The sequence below is a fragment of the Heteronotia binoei genome, chromosome 21, assembly GCF_032191835.1.
Source record: "Heteronotia binoei isolate CCM8104 ecotype False Entrance Well chromosome 21, APGP_CSIRO_Hbin_v1, whole genome shotgun sequence".
In the NCBI taxonomy this organism is placed as follows: domain Eukaryota; kingdom Metazoa; phylum Chordata; class Lepidosauria; order Squamata; family Gekkonidae; genus Heteronotia; species Heteronotia binoei.
The window spans coordinates 61,789,545-61,808,364 of NC_083243.1; the positions used below are offsets into that span (position 1 = coordinate 61,789,545).

Sequence of the window (18,820 nt, forward strand, 5' to 3'; positions counted from 1 at the left end):
CAGCTTGGAAAATGTACATCCACAGTAGTAGATTTAGTAACATTTCCTGTTCACTGATGATATTTTAGTTTGACAATAATGCTGCAGTTTGATCTTAAGCTACCTTAAAATGCCACCTGAGTTTTGTGCAGTGCTTTTTGCAGAGGTGCCCGCAAGTTCGATACAGTGACAAATCCTAAACTCTTTTTGCTCTTGGCTTGTAGACCCCATCCACTATCAAAGTGAAATTGATTCCAAGTTGTCTCCAAGATACAAAATAGTAAAGAATCCAGTAGCACTTTTAAGACTAACAGATTTGATTGTAGCATAAGCTCTCAAGAAACACAGCTCGCTTCGTCAGATGTTTCTGAATTTTTTAGAAAATCCATTCAAGAATCATCATGGAAGTAGTCTCAGATTCTATGTAATGTTAGGCATCAGACAAGGATGATTGGACAGTAGGGTGGAAAATAAAAGGTCATTCTGAAGTCATGCTTGGCACTGTTTACCTTTCTCACATTCACCCTGTTTTGTGGTTTTTACTTTAATGCTTTTAAGAAATTTGTCCAGCCACTCTGTGTTGTATCCCACCACACCACTCAAGCTAAGAGAAGATCGTTCCTTTGGAGGAACAGCTACTTTCACTGGAGGAAATCTCCTTGGCGTGCTTATCTGAGTAGAATGATAGGATACAACCTTTGGAATACTGCTACTTGGGGCTGTGCTATGGGAACTGTGATGCTTCAAAATGTAATGACCGTTAACTGATGGTTGATGGCAGTCTTTGAAATTAAATACTGTGGGTGTGGCCTTAGGGTACAATCTGTTGCACAGACTTTGAGATTTTACCAAAATAATTCAGAGGCATTAAGAAAGTGACGTTTTAAAAAGCTTGAGTTATGGCTGAGTCCCTGAACCATGCCAACACATTCAAGCTCTGTTCAACATCCCCTCCTTGCATTCTGGCAGTTAAATTACAAGCTGGTTTTTAAGCTAAGTTCTATGGATTTTAATCATCTTTCTTCTCTAAAAGTGTGTGCAAAGCATTTGTGTTTTCTTCCATTCATACCTTCTCTCTTCTTGTAGCCTGAATTTCCAGTTTTGCCCATCATCCAGAGTGTATGGTTTTACAGCAGTGGATCTTAAGCCTAGTGGTGAAGATGAGGTATAGAAATTAATTCTAAATGAGAGTGGGATAGTAATTTCATTCCTCTTCCAAATTCTTCTGTGCTATAATGTGAACACACTCTTGAGTACTAACGTATGTTTTGTTATAGTTGGTAACTATGGATAATGCAGAAGAGTATGTGGATCTGATGTTTGACTTTTGCATGCACACTGGCATACGGAAGCAAATGGATGCTTTTAGAGGTAGGTAGCTGAAAGATTTTGGTTTGGGGTAGGACACAGTACTCTGCTATCAGGGAAATACTGGTCAGTTAATTTAAAATGGACTGTTTCTGCCTTTGTGCTTTCTGAGGTTATGATGGGGGTGAGGGAGACATACAAACTGGGAGATTGAGAAGCCATCCTTATCCTTGCTGCACTCTTCTGTTTCCCATCTCTGAAATTGTGGCATGGCCGGTGGGGAGATGAGAGTGGTAACTGGACTTGTTAGTATGATTCTTCAGGAATGTTCCTGAGATACTTGGTCTGTCAACATGCCTTCCCTGATCAACTTTCCTCCCCCAAATTGTTGTTGATGAAGGCATCAGAGAGTGCAAGTAGCGCATCCTGTATACTCTTCGAATGTACTAAATATACTTTGAAGGATTTACATAGCAAAAAACATAGGAGAGACAATGAGCCTTGTTTTTCTGGAGCAAAGGGCTGTGTTAGGATTAGGGATAGGCACAAACTACAGAAATTCTGTTCATGGACAAGCCACAGATCCAGTCAGCACACATACAAACCAGACTGGGTTCGTACGCCACACAGCTGAGCTTTGGGAGCAGCCTTCTCTTGCGGTTCAGCTGTTTAAATGGGCAGTAGGGGCTGGCTGCCAAAGAAAGCCCCTTTAAAACAGCTGAACTGCAGGAGCATGCTGCCTCCTGCAGCTCCCCCCATGGCTCAGCTTTACTAATCTTTTGGTGGCCTTCATGGGGATGTTTTGGCAGCTTTCACAGGAAGGAGAATGTAAGGGTTGCTCCCCATGAACCTCCACAAACTGCCTTAAAAGTTCATGGAGGTTCATGACCAGGTTGCAGCACGTGAATTGTGAACCAGCCAATATTCATCGCAAAGGTTTGTGAGCTGATTCATGTCCATTCCTCGTTAGATTAGAAAAGGTATCATGGAGGCATAAAAGCCTCAGGGAAGTAGGGAACTATCAGCATCTTCCAGCTAAGATTTTTGGTGTATCTGTAGGGTAATGATACGACATGCCTTTTTACATATTTTCCCCTGAAGTCCTGTAGAATGCAGGATACTTACAGATTGGGAGATGTGAAGTGTTTTTCTAGTGTTTTTTTTCAGTGTTAAGACAACTTTTTCGTAATCTACAACTTTCAACTTTCGTGTAGCCTACAATGAATGAGGAAAATTACATAGTATCATTCTTTTCTACCTTTTCCTAAAATGAACAAAGCAAGAGTCAAGGTGCACCTGTAAAACCAAGTTTTATTCAGAACATAAGTTTTCGTGTATAGACTATACCTAATCCCCTCATCTGATGAAGTGTGCTTAGAGAGCACATGAAAGCTTACGTTCTGAATAAAATTTGGTTGGTGTTAAAGGTGTAACTTGACTCCTACTTTGTTCAATTGCTTCAGACCAACACGGCTGCCCACTTGGATCTATTTTCCTAAAATGATTAGCCCACCCGATTCTGTTGTATACCCTTCTAGTTGTGTTGGATTTGATTTATTGTTAACCCCAGAATTGCTCCGCTGCCAGTGAACAGTTCATTACTCCTATTTGTATTCCATTCTTCATCTAATAAGAAGCCTAGAGTAGTGTGGTTCTGTTTTGTCATTGCAGTAGGTAAGTGAATTAGCTTAGCGTGACAGATGGACACTTGCTGAATGCCCACAATTTGTTTTACAACTGAAGAATAATTTTCATTCACTAGCTTTAATTCCATCACTACACGGCACATTGTGCTGGTTCTCCAAGTGAATTCACTCATTCTTCTTCTGTTATGGGGAGCTTTTCCTTATAAGCTTCATATATTGCATCAGTCAGAAATAAAAAAAATAGCGTAAGGTCTGTAATCAGAAGGGATAATAGCCTCTACTTTAGGCGACCCATCCATCTAGAGGATTATAGGGAGGTTTTTACTAAGGTCAGATTGGCCTTTTTAGCAATAATTTTCCAATATAACTTTGTCCTCAGCTAATTTGGTGTTACAATTTCTTTTAAATCTCAAGATGGCTTCAACAGAGTCTTTCCAATGGAAAAACTGAGTTCCTTCAGCCATGAAGAAGTTCAGATGATTCTTTGTGGTAATCAGTCACCATCCTGGGCAGCTGAAGATATCATCAATTACACAGAACCTAAACTTGGCTACACTCGAGACAGGTATGTTTCTAATAGAATAAAAGATTAATGGTATTATACGTCTACTATATCCCATGGCCTTACAAAATGGTGGGTGGTTGACACTGAAAGGAGGGTACATTGTTTGAAAACTACATGGTTATCTAATGCAAATACTATAATTGTAAGAGATTACACTTGTCATAAATCAAAACAGGAACATGTGTGATGGGACTGCTGCTTTCTAAATAGGAGGAGGGGGAAACAAATGAAGGTATTAAGGAAATTAAGAAAGATTTGCCAGTGTAGATTATGTCAACACAAGGATGGTTATTTATTTATTGAAATATTTGTATCCCGTCTTATCCTTGTGGTTCAAGGCAGCTTACAGTAATAGTTAAAAATACGGTTAAAATAATTAAAAACATGTTCAGTTTAAAACCAGAAATTAAAGAACAGACCCTAAATCTTCCCATCCCCCTATCAGTGGTGCTTCGCTTCAGCATTGTTTACCTTTTAAATGTTGCATAGGTCATTGTCTTCTCAGTGGGTGGCAGACAAGTATAATCTCTCACTTGGGGTAATGCTTGTACATTGATTTGCATGGTCAGATATTCATATTATGACTCCTCAGTCTTCATTATGAAACCACTTGGGCTGAAGACTTCCTGGGAGCAGGTTTTTCCACATCTGCCACAGTGACAAAAATGAAGGTATGGAGGAGGTGCATGTAGAGCACCAGGAAACAGCCAGCAGGCAAACTTAGTATAGTGACTTCCTAAGGGTGCTATTAATGTTTTCTGCTATAAAAGAACAATGCCCTGTGTCTAGTGAATTTAAAAATCATTGTTGATCAAACTACTTAGTTTGGCCACTGTTTGTAATAGCAGTAAACAAATGGCTTAGAGTTTTTTCTGCAGCGAAGATCTTGTAGAAAAACAATATAGGACTTGAAAATCAGAATATTTGTAGTTGTGTTTGTTCCATAGACTGAGAAACAGAGAACAGGGAAACTGCTTTCTCTTATTGGGCCATATTACTTGGGATTGCTACAGATTTTTAAACTGAACACTGGCAGCCTCCTACCTGGGCTAGAGGAACTTTGTTCTAGGGAGGCTTGTTCTAACTTAAATGGCTCTTCTGTTGGACTGATGCCTAGTTGAGTATACCTTGCTCCCACAATCATTATTTCTTTTTGGACTCAAATGATAGCAAGGATAGGTCGCATAGGAGTATTAATGTACATACTTAAAATCAGGTCACACAATGGTTTGAGTGTTGTCAGACCAAGGTTTACTTCTGTGGTGTGCACCAAGTAGAGAAACCAACAGTAGCACAGGGTGGAATAGCTTTCAGGTGACCTGAATCCTAGTGTTATGTTTGATCCTAAGTAGAAACCAGCCCTTTCTTTTCATAGTCTGTTTTGAAACAGGAAAAAGGAACAAGTTGTCTTTGATAGTGCAAATAAGGAAGCAAATACACTTCTTGCATTACAGTATATTAGAGGCAGATAGGAGAAGGTGATTTGTTTGCATACTAGTTTTGCCATGTGGTACTTGGCAAAGATATTATGACTAGGCAACAAAACAAAAAATATTTTTAATTTATTTTTATATATTTAATTACATTTGTATCCCGTCCTCCTCTGACAGACTTAGGATGGCTAACAACAGTTATGATATGATAAAGAAGTGTTTTTAGGTTTGATTGCTACTTTTTGTTGAGGCCAATAATTTTGGAATGTTATGTATTAAAGCAATTTGTTCAGTTCCCAGTTCATTATGGACCACTTGTGACAACACACCTATTGTTTGCTGTAATTGTGCAGTACAGTTTCTGAAGCAGGTGCTTGCAGTTTATTAGATACCATAGTCCAGCATAATAGGCAGTGGACAGGTGAATAACCACTGTAATATGCAGAAGTGTTGCATTCTTTTTACCAATTAAAACAAAATCAAATACTTATTCATAAAGTAGTTCCGATCTGATTTGATTATGAAGTAAGAAGAGCATAATAATACTTGGCTGTTTTTCATTTTAGCCCTGGATTCCTGAGATTTGTAAGAGTTTTGTGTGGTATGTCTTCAGATGAAAGAAAAGCATTCCTGCAGTTCACAACTGGGTGTTCAACACTTCCCCCTGGAGGTCTGGCTAACCTTCACCCCCGTCTTACTGTTGTACGCAAGGTATGGACATTCCTTACGATCTTGCAATCAAAGCTGCTTGGTCAAGTACAGTCTGCATCACTGTACTATGTCCTCATGAGGACTTGCTTGTGGAATAGGCTAAATCAGTTCACTCAGCACTGATCCAGAAAACTGTTTTTATTGCACAAGGGGAATTTGCCTTTGGCAACAAACTTCACAAATCCTATTCTTATTAATGGCTGGTCCTGGAAGCACTTGTTATATGTATGATGGAATCTTGTCTACCAGAATAGGTTCTATGTAGACAACTACCACTTGGTGACCAATTTAAAGTCACCTTGTGTATGTGTGTGACTTTGTGTGTAAAATTTCTGTGCTGTGATTCCAGGGAACCTGCCCAAGGAGTTGCACAGATCCAGTTCTAAACAATTATTTGTTGTTGCAGAAAGTCTTAGGATTGTTCTTTTGGAACGTTGTTTTAGAATATTCAGGTGTAATGGAAGCATGCTGTCTTAAAGAAATACCTTGTGGATTATTTTTACAGGTTGATGCTACGGATGCAAGTTACCCATCTGTGAATACCTGTGTGCATTACCTTAAGTTGCCTGAATATTCCTCTGAAGAGATTATGCGAGAACGTTTGCTAGCTGCTACCATGGAGAAAGGCTTTCATCTCAACTGAGTTATATGCAGCTTGGAATACCACAACCTGGTTTTTGAGTTGATAACTAGTGAAGCCTCTTGTGTTTTATGTGCAGAAAATACAATCTCCATGCTGTGTGCTCTGACTGAGACTTGCCTTTTTCTCCCATCCATGAGGCTTTGGAAACACGTGGAATAATTTTGTTAGCTGCTAATGACAAAACAAATCCCAATGAATTACAAATCCAGCAAGGTAAAAAAGGGTGAGAACACTGCGTATTGCTTCAAGAGCTTGAGCAATTGGAAGCTGAAGCAAACGTTTGACTGTTCCAAAGAGCAGATCTGCAGATTTTTTCAGTGTTCACTATAAGATTTTTAACAGTGTATTTGTGTAAAGTTTAGCATTTGATACCCAGTACACTACAGTTGCCATCATTGATCCCGATTTGCTGGCTTTAAGCTAACCGGTCAGAAATCTGCTTCATTAAAACTTAGAGTCATTGGGCATCTCAAGCTTTCTTTTTTTCCTTTAATGGTGCCTGCACTGTTGGAGTATGTAGTTTTGGGGAGGGGGGAGGATTGCATATAATCATGCACAACCTTTTATTATTATATCCAGTGGGAATACATTTTGATTTCTAAATGCCCTGCTATAAAGATCAAATCCTTATGTGTGTGTGAGTGTGCGAGTGTGTGGTGTGTGCGCAGCTCAACAATAAAGCTTTTAAGAGACACTGGTCCCTGGTGCAAGGCACACTTTAAAGTAAGTTTTACTTTGGGTTGTACTTTCTTTGTATATTAAAAAAACATTTATTTAACTTGTTGCAGTTTGAAGTTTAAAAAAGATTTCCATTGTGTATGCTCAACAATAATCATTAAAATGTTTGCAGCGTACAAAATCAGTCTCTTAACTTTTTACTATTTTTTCTGCCAGATTAGGACACTGAATAGTGCCCTCATTTCTTTTGTTAGTTTAAATGTTTTAAACTTGGTGTTGCACTACACAACACTGCTTCCAAACTCTCCTATAAATTACAGAATTGTGTCCAAGTATCAGCGTTTTATTATGTCAGGCATGTATGAGTTACCTCAGGTGATTGTTATGCATTATTTCTCATACCTTTATGGTCAGTTTGCTCTAGAGTGTATTAAATGTCCAGTTCTTTGCCAGTTGCTGGTTAGCATCAATTAATACATTCCAAAACAGTTTGTAATGTTCACTTTACCAAATTCTTTAAAAGAAATCTACGCAAAGTCACCACAAGTTCAGCGCAGGTTCTGCATCCAGTAATTTTTGATATATTTTATTTCTTCCAGTGCTACAATCCAAAGGCCCATGCATTGGTTTTGCATGGTTTTTTTCAAGCAGGAGTATAATATTTTAAAGTAGTATTGTCTCAGATTAAGAGGAGGAGCTCTATCCTATTGTTTCCATTACTGTACTGCGGTCAGCTATTTCCTATGTAACCACTTAGAATTACAGTTATTCAGTACATTTTATAAAACTGCCCTTTTCATTCAGTTGGGCCATTTGAGATGTTTAGCATCTTACCAGAATCATACTAACATTCAAGAACATTTGCATGTCATGTTTATAGTGTGGTGATATTCATCCATCATAAATAAATGATCCCAAGTTTAGCATTTACTTGCTGTCCCCACAAGTCTGAGTAAATAAACCAAATTTTTCCTTTGCTCAAAACAGCATTCAATAAAAGTTCTTGTTTACTGCATTTCTCATCATAAAAATATAAGTGGAATTATGATACTCAGATTATTTCTCATTTTTGTTTTTAAAAAGATCATTGCCAGCTGCTGTTTTTACTACATTTATCTATTGGTTTATGTATAGTATCAGTCAGAGATATGGCACAAACTGATTTCTTTGTTGTAGAGAAATGGCTCTCCAGGTATGTATTTTAAAAATTTTCAGATGTTGATATGGGAATTGATGCATTATAGTTGAGAAATGTGATTGACCACTTATTTCTTTTAACCTTTTAGAGGTCATAAACAGAAGAATCGCAAGTACTCAGTTGAATTAAGTTGAAAATACAACACTCTATAACTTGTTTGTAATTAAGGAAGCCATTTAATGTAGAATTTAGGATGTACCTTTATTAGATTTATGTTCCAGTTTAGAAGATGAAGTTCACAGAAACAATTTTTAGTGCCATTCCTCAGTACTACATGTCATATCAACCCATTGGAGTCTGTGGGTGGGGGTGGAGAATGACAGTGCAAGAGGCTGCTGTGGGAAGCTGTTAAAAATGGCTTCTGCAACCTTTCTCTGTTTGTACAGATCTTTTTGATTTAGAGCAGTTATAAACTTTGGAAAATGTTAGTTTGCTGTATTGAACTGCACTTAATATTTCAGTCTTGCTGCTGGCTTACTGGAAACCCTAAATCAGGGGTGGCCAAATTGCAGCTCAGGAGCCACATGTGGCTCTTTCACACATATTGTGTAGCTCTTGAAGCCCCCACCATCTCACTGGCTGGCTTGGAGAAGGTGTTTGTCTCTTTAAATCACTGCTGCAAGCCAACTGGAGGCTTGGAGAATACATTTAAAGTTTTATTTTATTTATTTATTTTTTATTTTATTCGATTTATATCCCGCCCTACCCCACCAAGGTGGGCTCAGGGCGGCTTACAACACAAAAAGCTAACAAAGTCAATTTAAAATACATTAATAATACATTAATAATTATAATTATGCAATAAAATACATATAAAATACATAAAAGCACGCTTCAGTATGTACTATGCTACCTTCCTTAGATCAATTCTTCAATATTCCAGTATTGAATAATCTGATGTTTGAGATTTGAATGTTCAGGCATTCCGATAACAATTAATTATATGCCAACCGGAAGAGGGCTGTTTTGCAGGCCCTGCGGAACTGTTCAAGGTTCCGCAGGGCCCTCACCTCCTCCGGGAGCTGATTCCACCAACAGGGAGCTGCAATCGAGAAGGCCCTGTCTCTGGTCACTTTCAGACGGGCCTCCTTTGGCCCAGGGATTGTAAGAAGGTTTTGAGACCCCGATCTCAGCACTCTCTGGGGAACATGTGGGGAGAGACGGTCCCTAAGGTAGGCAGGTCCCAGGCCATAAAGGGCTTTAAAGGTCATAACCAGCACCTTGTACTGAACTCGGTATGTTATCGGCAGCCAGTGCAGTCCCCGAAGCCCCAACTGAATGTGCTCCCGTCTAGGGAGCCCTAACAACAGCCGGGCCGCGGCATTCTGCACTAGCTGCAACTTTCGGGTTCGGCACATGGGCAGCCCCATGTAGAGGGCATTGCAGTAGTCCAACCTCGAGGTGACCATTGCATGGATCATGGAAAGTTGCTTTCTTCCCGCCTCTCCTCATCCCACCTCCCTCCCCCATCTATTAGCCCTGTCTGCCTTCCTTCCTTTCTGCTCTCAGACATCTCACATTTATGTTTCGTGGCTCTTAAACATATTACATTTATTCTATGTGGCACTTATGTTAAGTAAGTTTGGCCACCCCTACCCTAAATCAATATTGTACGTACATTGATGTAATGATTTAATTACAATTTTTTGAATAGAGTTGCTAAATGTCAACCAAAATACACTATTTGCACCTATTAAAAGATCAAGAGCAGTGTGAAAGAAGACGCAGCCACTTTGTTTCCCTTTTTGCCTTTCTAGATTGTAGAGCAGTGGTTCGCAACCTTTTTGGTATGCAACCCACAAGTCCAAATTTACTTGGTGACCCATGGCTGGCCCAAGGCTTTTTGGCACTCTAAGCAAACTATGATCTTCAGTACTCCATTGCAGTGGCTAACCAGATGTTTTTGAGAAACCAACAAATGGCACAGCTGGCCCCACTATGAACCCCAAGCAAATAACATTCAGACATACATGGCCTTTGCATGTGGAGGCTACATTGCAGCTTTTGACACCCCCCCCCCCCCACTTCTAAGAAATTCAGTCTAATAATCTTGTGTGTAAAGTGCCATCAAGTCACTTCCAATTTATGGTGGCCCTATAAATTAATGACCTCTGAAACATCCTAGTAGGGATGGGCACAGACCAGATTTTGTCGCGGACTGGGGAATGGTTCGTTGGTCTGTTGGAGTGGACTGTGCATTTGTGGTTTTGATGGACCACCCACAGACAGTGATTTTGGGGGGTGGTCAATTTGGTCCATTGGATTGGCCCATGCAGTGAGCTCAGGAGGCATTTAAAGGCTTCATGAGTTCACCTGGATCCCCATGGACCTCACGTCCATTTTTCCGGTCTGTATGCATCCCGGCATCCTAGCATTAACACGTCTTGCAAAGGAAAGACATGTTTTACTCGATCAACATGTATATTCAAGTAAAGAAAAAATACCAATTAATGTATGACATGGAAGATGTGACTTCTTCACCCAAATGTATGACTTCTTCACCTAAAGAGTAATTTAACACATGGAATTCTCTGCTGCAGGAAGTGATGGTGGCTATAAGTGTAGACAGCTTCAAAGAGGAGATTGGATAAACATATAGAGCCAGAGGTACATCATTGGCTATTAGCCACAGTGTATAGATGGAACACTATGTCTGGAGCAGTGAAGCTCTGTATTCTTGGTGCAAAAGTGGGAAGGCCTCCAGATTGTCTCTAGGTTTTGGCCACTGTGTGACACAGAGTGTTGGACTGTGGCTCAGTGACAGAGCAACTAGTTTGCACCACATCCTCAGTATTTACAGTTGAAAGGATAAGAATACAGGAGCCCTGCAAGGTCAGACTGCGGTAGTCTAGCATCCTGTTTCACACAGTGGCCAACCAATTGCCCTGGACAGCCAACAGGGCATAGAGGTCAAGGCCTTTCTGCTATTGCCTCCTAGTACTGACTTTCAGAGCTTTACTGCCTCTAGAGTGTTCCTTTACTTACTAGGGCTAGTAACTATTGATGGGCCTGTTATCCATGAATCTGTAGAACCCCTGTTTGAAGCCATCTATGCTTGTGGCCATCACTACATCCCCTGTTAGTGAATATGACAATTTAGTTATTCAGTTTACAAGTATTTTGTCTGTTGTGTACCTATTGTCCATCAACTTTATTAGGTATTCTCAAGCTAAATCTAGTATTATGGGAGGTGATGTGAAAGACCAGAGAGCTGATGGCAGTCGGAATAGACTTTGATAAGTCCAACTGTTTGATTCTGTGAGAGGCAGCTTCATGTATTGAAGAGAATTTGAACATGACTATCCTGCAGAAAGCAAAGAGAGAAGAGTTCATGCTTAAGGATTCATTAATGTCCCAAACAATTACTGGTTACACAATTAAACGTCCTCAAGTGGGTAACCATGTTGGTTTGAAGCAAGAGAACAAAGTTTGAGTCCAGTGGCACCTTTAAGACCTACAAAATTTTATTCAAGTTATGAGTGTTATTGTGCAAGCACACTTCAGATACAGTGAAATTATTTCCTCAACATTTTGTTGTTAAACATTTTGTTAACAAAGCAGAGTGTGAGTAAAGAGTTTGGACTTCTTCTATCAGTCCTATTTTAGCTTGGAAAAGTTTCAGTTTAGTCCATTCACAGTGCTAGCAGCAATACCAGTCTTTGGAATATTCAGGAGTTAACGGTCCATATTTGAAGTATGTTGTTGCAAACATATCCTTTGCTGGCTTGGTCTTTCTAGCTTTCAGCCATTTTGTCAAGGACAAGAAGAGGTGCAAGAATTCTAGTCTTGTTGGTTTCTACAATACATCCATTTAACACCATTTCATCCAAAATAATGTGTACTCTGTCCAGTTTGAACATTATCTGCATAATGTAAAAGTTAAGGGTATTTGTTTTAATAAACAGTGACAAGAACTAAACAGGAATAGACTAACTGCAGAAGAGTGTTCAGTTAATAAACAATATAATTCAGTAACAAGAACATAATTTGGTAAAATGAAAACTAAGTTTCTACTCCATAAATAAAATCATGCTGCATCCTTAGGCAGAATCCAAAGTGTAATAGTTGCACTTAAATGAGAATAATTTCTGTTTACCAAACTTACAAATGAATTTTTTGTTTGTTTTACTTTGTGAGCCTCCCAAAACAAGCATCTGGAAAGGCCCTGCATAATTTCCCTAAAATCAATAAACATTCAAGTGTACAGAGAATATTTCCCCCCTGCATACACCAGGATTCCCACCCGTTCTTTATTTCAAGAAAGTGTGCTTCAATGAGTATTAGTAGTAATTACCATGGAACAGATGCATTATAGCTGCTGCAAAAAGCAATCTTAAATTTAAATCAAAACTCAAACAGTGGCAGGAAGAAGATACATTTATCTGCCCAGCAACTGTACAATGTTCCTTGTTTACATGTTCCTCTTCTACTCCCTCACCAGCTCCAACCAAAGTCAGACTTGCATTCAGGGACCAAAGGACTAGAGGTCGCATCAGTAGAGCTGGTATGTAAGTTTCAACTTCTCAAGACACCAACATAAGAATGCTTAAAAGAACTGTGAAAACATCATTACTTGCTGCCAGCATCTATAAGATTTGTTCTTCTAAGCTTACGTAGGAGTATTGTTTCTAACAAGTCATGACAAGCTTGTTCTCAAAGGTAAAATATTCTAATAAAGTACTGATAATGTTCTAACGCATGTGAGGTGTCATTTTCTTACAATCTTACAACCTTTTCCTTATTTCAGATCTGTTTGGAATGTGACCCTAACATACGTGCTTAAACTAAGTGCATCCAGCCTTCAGACTTCCTCATGCCTTAACATGCACATAGTTGTATTACAAAAAATATCACAATTGCTTGAGAAATAACTTTGCTATCCTAGTTTAGAACTACTGCAGACATACTCCTTTTACTGTGTTGGAGATTGCTTACCTCATGCTGTGGAAATAAAGGTTCTGAAGGATGTGAGAATCTATACAGTGATCAAGTTTTTCAGTAGTAGCTTAGCTGGCCCATAATTGCCACATGTCATCAGTTAATTACCATTCTTGTTGGAAAAGTACCTAGCCATTTTATAGGCTGGGGGAGGCCATAGCTGAGGAGTAGATCACATATTCTGTAGATAGAAGGTTCCAATGCAATCTCTAGTTCAAAGACAAGCACATGTTGGGAAAGATCTTTCTTTGTCCACAACCCTAGACAGCTGCTACTAGTCAGAGTAGACAACAGCTAGCTAGGTGATCTAATGGACTGGCTGTTAGGATTAGTTCACAAACCTCCCGAACATGAGAAAACTGATTTAAAATCTAAAAATCTGTTTTGTTAGTTTACAATTTGTCATCAGCATTCCACTTTAGCATCAGGAAAAAAGCCGTGGAGAGAGTTGGACACTGGCTTTGTGACAGGAAACCCAGAGGTTTCCTCTTTCTGTCTTTGGGAGATATGATCCAACCACACCCTGTTGGGCAACATTCCACAACTAGCTATTCTTCATTCCACCAGTGAGTACTTCACATACTACTGAGAATTGAGTGCAGCCTTGTAATCAGTACCTCCTCAGGCCATCCTTCTATACTTCCTATGTTCTTGGCAACATGTTCAGAGTAGATGGTTGGCCCTTTTCTGTAGCGTATTGTGCCCTGTGGTTAAATGGTCCTACTCCCTTACAGTTAACACCATCTGCTCAACCTTCAGTTAAAACTTAATCAACAGTCTTGCTGGCTTTGTACAACATGATTACCAAAACTACAGTACATTTAATGAATAGTTAACTGGCTAAATTAACATATGAAGTGTTTATCTTCTTCAGAACATGGTGAAGTTGATGATTACTTGGGACGCTTAGTGTGACTTGGCCCCAAACCCACTCTATAAGCATATGCCTATGTGGCAATTTAATCTGAGGTGTATGTCTATCTCTGTGTTTAAAGTGCTGTCAAGTCACAGCTGATTTATGGCAACCCCTGCAAGGGATTTTCAAGGCAGTGAGAAGCAGGAGTGGTTTGCCATTGCCTAACTCTGCAGTCTTCCTTGGTGGTCTTCCTCCAGGTACCAGCTCTGCTTACCTTCTGAAATCTGACAAGCTCAGGCTATACCATACCGCCTTCCCTTCCTTCTGATTATCTACAGAACCACAATCGTTTGAAGGGGGGGGGCTCCCCCATCATTAAAACACACAATTTGAAATGTGTCAGGACTTTTCTTTATGACCATTTGGCAGCTAAAGATCTATCCCTAATATATAGTGCCTGTTTCACTTGATTGGTGAAAGCTATTCTGGTATAAAATGAGACAGTGGTATTAAACGTCACCAATTATTTGTATATCTAGCATGAGTCACCTATCTGACAACACTGTCTATGAAATAGTCTGTTACCCAGTGATTGACTAGCATGACTTTTTCAGTCATGGAAGAAATCTTCATTAACACATGTCTCTGAACAAGCTTTACTAGAATTATTGCAATGGCAATTTGACTTAATGCTTAAGTTAGAGCTTAAGTTAATGCTTAAGTTGTTTCTGCCTTTGAACTGAAAGTTGAAAATTGACTTTCACTGTCCATGAAAGCAAATTCTCAAAAGTCCTTCACTAACTTCAGCTACTTCTCTATAAAATCTCTGATTGTAATATGCTTTTTTGGAGCTAAGATAGCATTTCACACTTCTTGGACTGGCATACCTGGGTTTTTAATTTCATGAAATGCTGTGTTTTCCAGCCCCTTATTGCATGAACATTCACTTTCTTCACGAAGCTAACTTCATGCTTACAGCTGAAACCTAATTTAAAGTACAGAAATTAAACTTAATTTTAACTACTTCCACAACAGAGTTTTGCTGCATAAAACTGCTGTGATAACTTTCAACAGTTGCTTTTGTAATATTTTTTGTGACTCATCTCTATCCGAAATCAGCACCTACTGCAGTTGTTTTAAAAGCTTAATAAAATTCCACCCACTTCTCCATGCATGCACAAAAGCTGTGACTTGTCAGCCCTTCACATTCTACTTTATGAGAGAAAAATGTTTAAATCCTATTCATTTAACAGACATTTATACATTTTATTTTATTACTGTTTTGAAGCATTTTGTTCCATGTGTATTTTTAATCATTCCTAATATGCTTCTACTAGAAGTGCAATTCTGACTCAAATATTATGTAATTATAAAATTTACTTCCTAAATAAGCAGCTGTTTACAATGTAGATAGATCCAAGTGGGCAGCCGTGTTGGTCTGAAGCAATAGAACAAAGGAGTCAAGTTGCACCTTTAAGACCAACTCAGTTTTATTCAGAATGTAAGCTTTCATATGCTCTAAGCAGACTTCATCAGACAAAATTGGAATGGCAAGCAGCAGTTCTTAATATAAGTGGGCAGTGAGTTGGTATGTAGAATCATGGGAATGTTTTTAGCAGATTAAAAGAATCTCAAATTGGGGATGTTAGTTATGTTTGTTAGTTAATGTTAACTGGGCTGAAAAAACATTGTCTACTGCTTTGTTCTATAGCTGTTTGCAATGTTAACAATGCTATCCTTAATTGCCTAGCTTCAGTCACTGTGCACAGAGTTGTCTCTAAATTCTAAGGGTCTTTTTCAGCATCGTTAAAACTACTTTTTGAAGTTTTTAAACGGAACATTGGAAGCCGCAGCGTCTATAAAAAAATTCTGAAAAAAAAATTTTGGATCCAGAAGCATAAACCAGAACTGTAATGAGGCAATAGGATACCATCTCCCTCCATCTGAGATAAACCATGCTGTCAGGGCCAGATATTGCTCGAGGATGGGCTCCACCTTTGCACAACCACAGACTGTGCCACAGTTGGCATGTTCATGCATGCAGCCCTTATGGAAGATGAAAATATCTCTGCATTTAGACATGAAAGTAAAATGGAGCCCAAGGCACCAATATATATTATGAGACCCTACCCCTTTTTGCAACAGCTGAGTGACCTTTAACAAAGTACCTTCTCAAATAACTTCTGCCACACCATCACTATTCAAAGATTTCACACTGTCTCTGCTCATTATCTGGATCACTCTCCTTTGCTGAGGCTGCCTAAATCCAAAGTGAGGCACCGCTTTCATTCAATTTATGTGAGCAGCCTTGCAAAGACAGGAGGGAGCAGGAACACACAGAACAGCAAGCAGATTGGTGGAAAAGGATACATCTAATTCACTCTGGAAAGGAAAAAAGAGAAGTTAGTTTGGGATTGATGTTCTTTCATTCTGTGATCATTATAGACATAGTACCAGCCATGTCAGAGGCTGATATGTTCAAGAGCAGCTTGATCTATACAGGCTTTATCATGCAGTTTTGCACAATGATACCTGACATTGAAGAAGATGATACTGGATTTATATCCCACCCTCCACTCCAAATCTCAAGAGTCTCAGAGCAGTTTACAATCTCCTTTACCTTTCTCCCCCACAACAGACATCTTGTGAGGTGGGTGGGGCTGAGAGAACTCTCACATAAGTTGCCCTTTCAAGGACAACCACTGAGAGAGCTATGGCTGACCCAAGGCCATTCCAGCAGGTGCAAGTGGAGGAGTGGGGAATCAAACCCGGTTCTCCCAGATAAGATTGTGCACATTTAACCACTACACCAAACTGGGATTTTGCCTTTTCTATCTCCAAGAACATAGTTTCTTATCCAGAATTAAAAAATAAATAGGATGTTCCTGCCTCTATAGCCAGCTGTATTCCACTACTCTCCCAGAAGTGTTTCCCTTAGTGGGGGTAAAGAAACTCCTAGTAGCAGCACTGGGAGCAATGTGAAGGTCTGCAGCAGAAGAAGGGAATCAACAAAAAATCACCCCCAACAACCACTTTGCTGGTAGTAAATAAAGTTGGATCCAATCCAGCATACTTAACACACTTGACAACTATTCCCACAATCCTAAATTAACAAATTAAAGATTGGTCATAGAATCCATCAGTCTTCCAGTGCCTACCTTAATTTATACATGGCTTTTATATAAGACAAGGCCCATTATGAAGAGAAATACAACAGGCACTAGAAATTTGCTGTGGGTGAGTGTCATTGCCTTTGTGGGGAGGCTGGGGAGGGAAATAAAAGATAGAGGGATGCAAAGTATGTCGAGAAGAAAGCTGTTGGAAAGTGAAATGGAGAAAGTGAGGAAATGTGAGGTAGGTTTTCAGAGAAGGAGGGTACATTAAGAAAGAAGGGATGGGGCAAAGGAGATGGGGGTAGATTGCTTTCCAGCTCCCCCTTCCTGCAACCTCCACCTAGGAAAAGTACAGTCTTTCTCCACAGTGGGAACCAAAGCAGCTTACATCATTCTCTCCCCTTTTGATCTGCACAACACCCTATGAGGCAGGTTAGGCTGAAAGTCTGTGACAGGTCCGAAAGCACCCAGTCAGCTTCCACAGCAAGAAGCTGGGTCTGGCAGACCCTGCTCTGAAGTGCCAACTGCTACATCACACTGGCTGTCATGGGGGGTGGGGGTGACCTCAGGAAGGTATAATGACTCAGAGTTGCCCATTTTCTCCAGGGGAACTGATATCTGGAGAACAGTGGTAATTCTGAGTAATCTCCAGGCCTCATGTGGAGATTGGCACAATGGCTCCCCAGAAGGAAATGGGCTGGTTTGGAGGGAAGAATATATGGCATTGTAGCTGAGTTCCCACTCCTCAAACCCCATCCTCTCCAAGCTTCACCCCTCAAATCTTCAGAATTTCCCAACCTGGAATTGGCAACCTTATCTCCTTCCGAGGCAACCATCAATGTACTTTCATCTGCCTCTCTGACTTCAGCTTTCCATCTCCTCCTCCCTCCTCTAGCCTCTACCTAGGAAAAAGACAGTCTTTCTCCGCAGTGGGAACCAAAGCATCTTGCATCATTCTCTCCCCCTTTTGATATGCACAACAAACCTGTGAGGCAGGTTAGGCTGAAAGTATGTGGGTGGTCCAAAATCGCCTAGTCAGCTTCTACAATAGGAACATGGTTCTGGCAGACCCTGCCCTGAAGTGCTTGACTGCCATGTCACACTGGCTGTCATGGGGCTGCTGCTGCTGCTGTACAGAAGCAAGCAGCCAGGCCTAGTTAAGTCATGTTAGTCAGATGGCATCAAGTCACCCCGAGGGTGCTGCCAGGCCTAGGGTGGGAAACCTCCAGGTAGAGTCTGGTATCACAACTGAGCTCCAGACAACAGACCTCTCCTCCTGGAGAAAATAACTGCTTTAGAGGGTAGAATCTATAGCATAATATTCAGTTGAAGTCTCTCCCCTCCCCAAACTCTGTCTTCCATAGACTGTACCACAAAATCGGAATTTTTCACTGACCTGAAGCTGGCAACCCTAGTCAGGACCAGCTCCAATGAGTTCTCCCTCAAAGGCCAAAACAGGCCTGGAAAGCAACCCCCCCCCTGCCCCGCCTCTTACTGACAAAACCAAGCTTGATGAGGCTAGGGCTTGACAGAGTGCAAAAGTGGCCAGAGCCTGTTGAGCCAAAGGCAAGGGGAGCTGCCAGAAGAGCTGGAGCCGGAAGCAGAACTCCCCACAGCAGTACCAGCAGCCTGCTGAATCCCCATGAAGGATGGCCTCTTGCTGATCCCACAGAAGTTCTACCCAGCACCAGAGCAGCTACTGTTGGCAGGAGAGATAGCAATGGCAAAAAAGGCACTAAGCCCAAGGTGGGG

The 18,820-nt window shown here is 40.3% G+C and overlaps 2 protein-coding genes across 8 annotated transcripts in view; one reads left to right on the forward strand and one right to left on the reverse strand.

The window, feature by feature from the left end:
- HECTD1 (HECT domain E3 ubiquitin protein ligase 1) overlaps positions 1-7,144 on the forward strand; it is a 75,160-nt gene extending 68,016 nt beyond the window's left edge. For all 6 annotated transcript variants that reach the window (XM_060261425.1, XM_060261429.1, XM_060261430.1 and 3 more), the window contains 5 exons: positions 1,066-1,144; positions 1,257-1,350; positions 3,348-3,498; positions 5,498-5,642; positions 6,148-7,144. In XM_060261425.1, the coding sequence (XP_060117408.1) occupies positions 1,066-1,144; positions 1,257-1,350; positions 3,348-3,498; positions 5,498-5,642; positions 6,148-6,285 (607 nt within the window). In that variant the 3' untranslated portion in view covers positions 6,286-7,144. The remainder of the gene's footprint in view (positions 1-1,065; positions 1,145-1,256; positions 1,351-3,347; positions 3,499-5,497; positions 5,643-6,147) is intronic.
- Positions 7,145-11,603: 4,459 nt separating this feature from the next.
- AP4S1 (adaptor related protein complex 4 subunit sigma 1) overlaps positions 11,604-18,820 on the reverse strand; it is a 57,180-nt gene continuing 49,963 nt past the window's right edge. The window contains exons 5-6 of one of the 2 annotated variants that reach the window (XM_060261437.1): positions 16,326-16,337; positions 11,604-12,024 (exon numbers count right to left, since the gene is read on the reverse strand). In XM_060261437.1, the coding sequence (XP_060117420.1) occupies positions 11,896-12,024; positions 16,326-16,337 (141 nt within the window). In that variant the 3' untranslated portion in view covers positions 11,604-11,895. The remainder of the gene's footprint in view (positions 12,025-16,325; positions 16,338-18,820) is intronic. The other variant, XM_060261438.1, reaches the window with a different exon arrangement.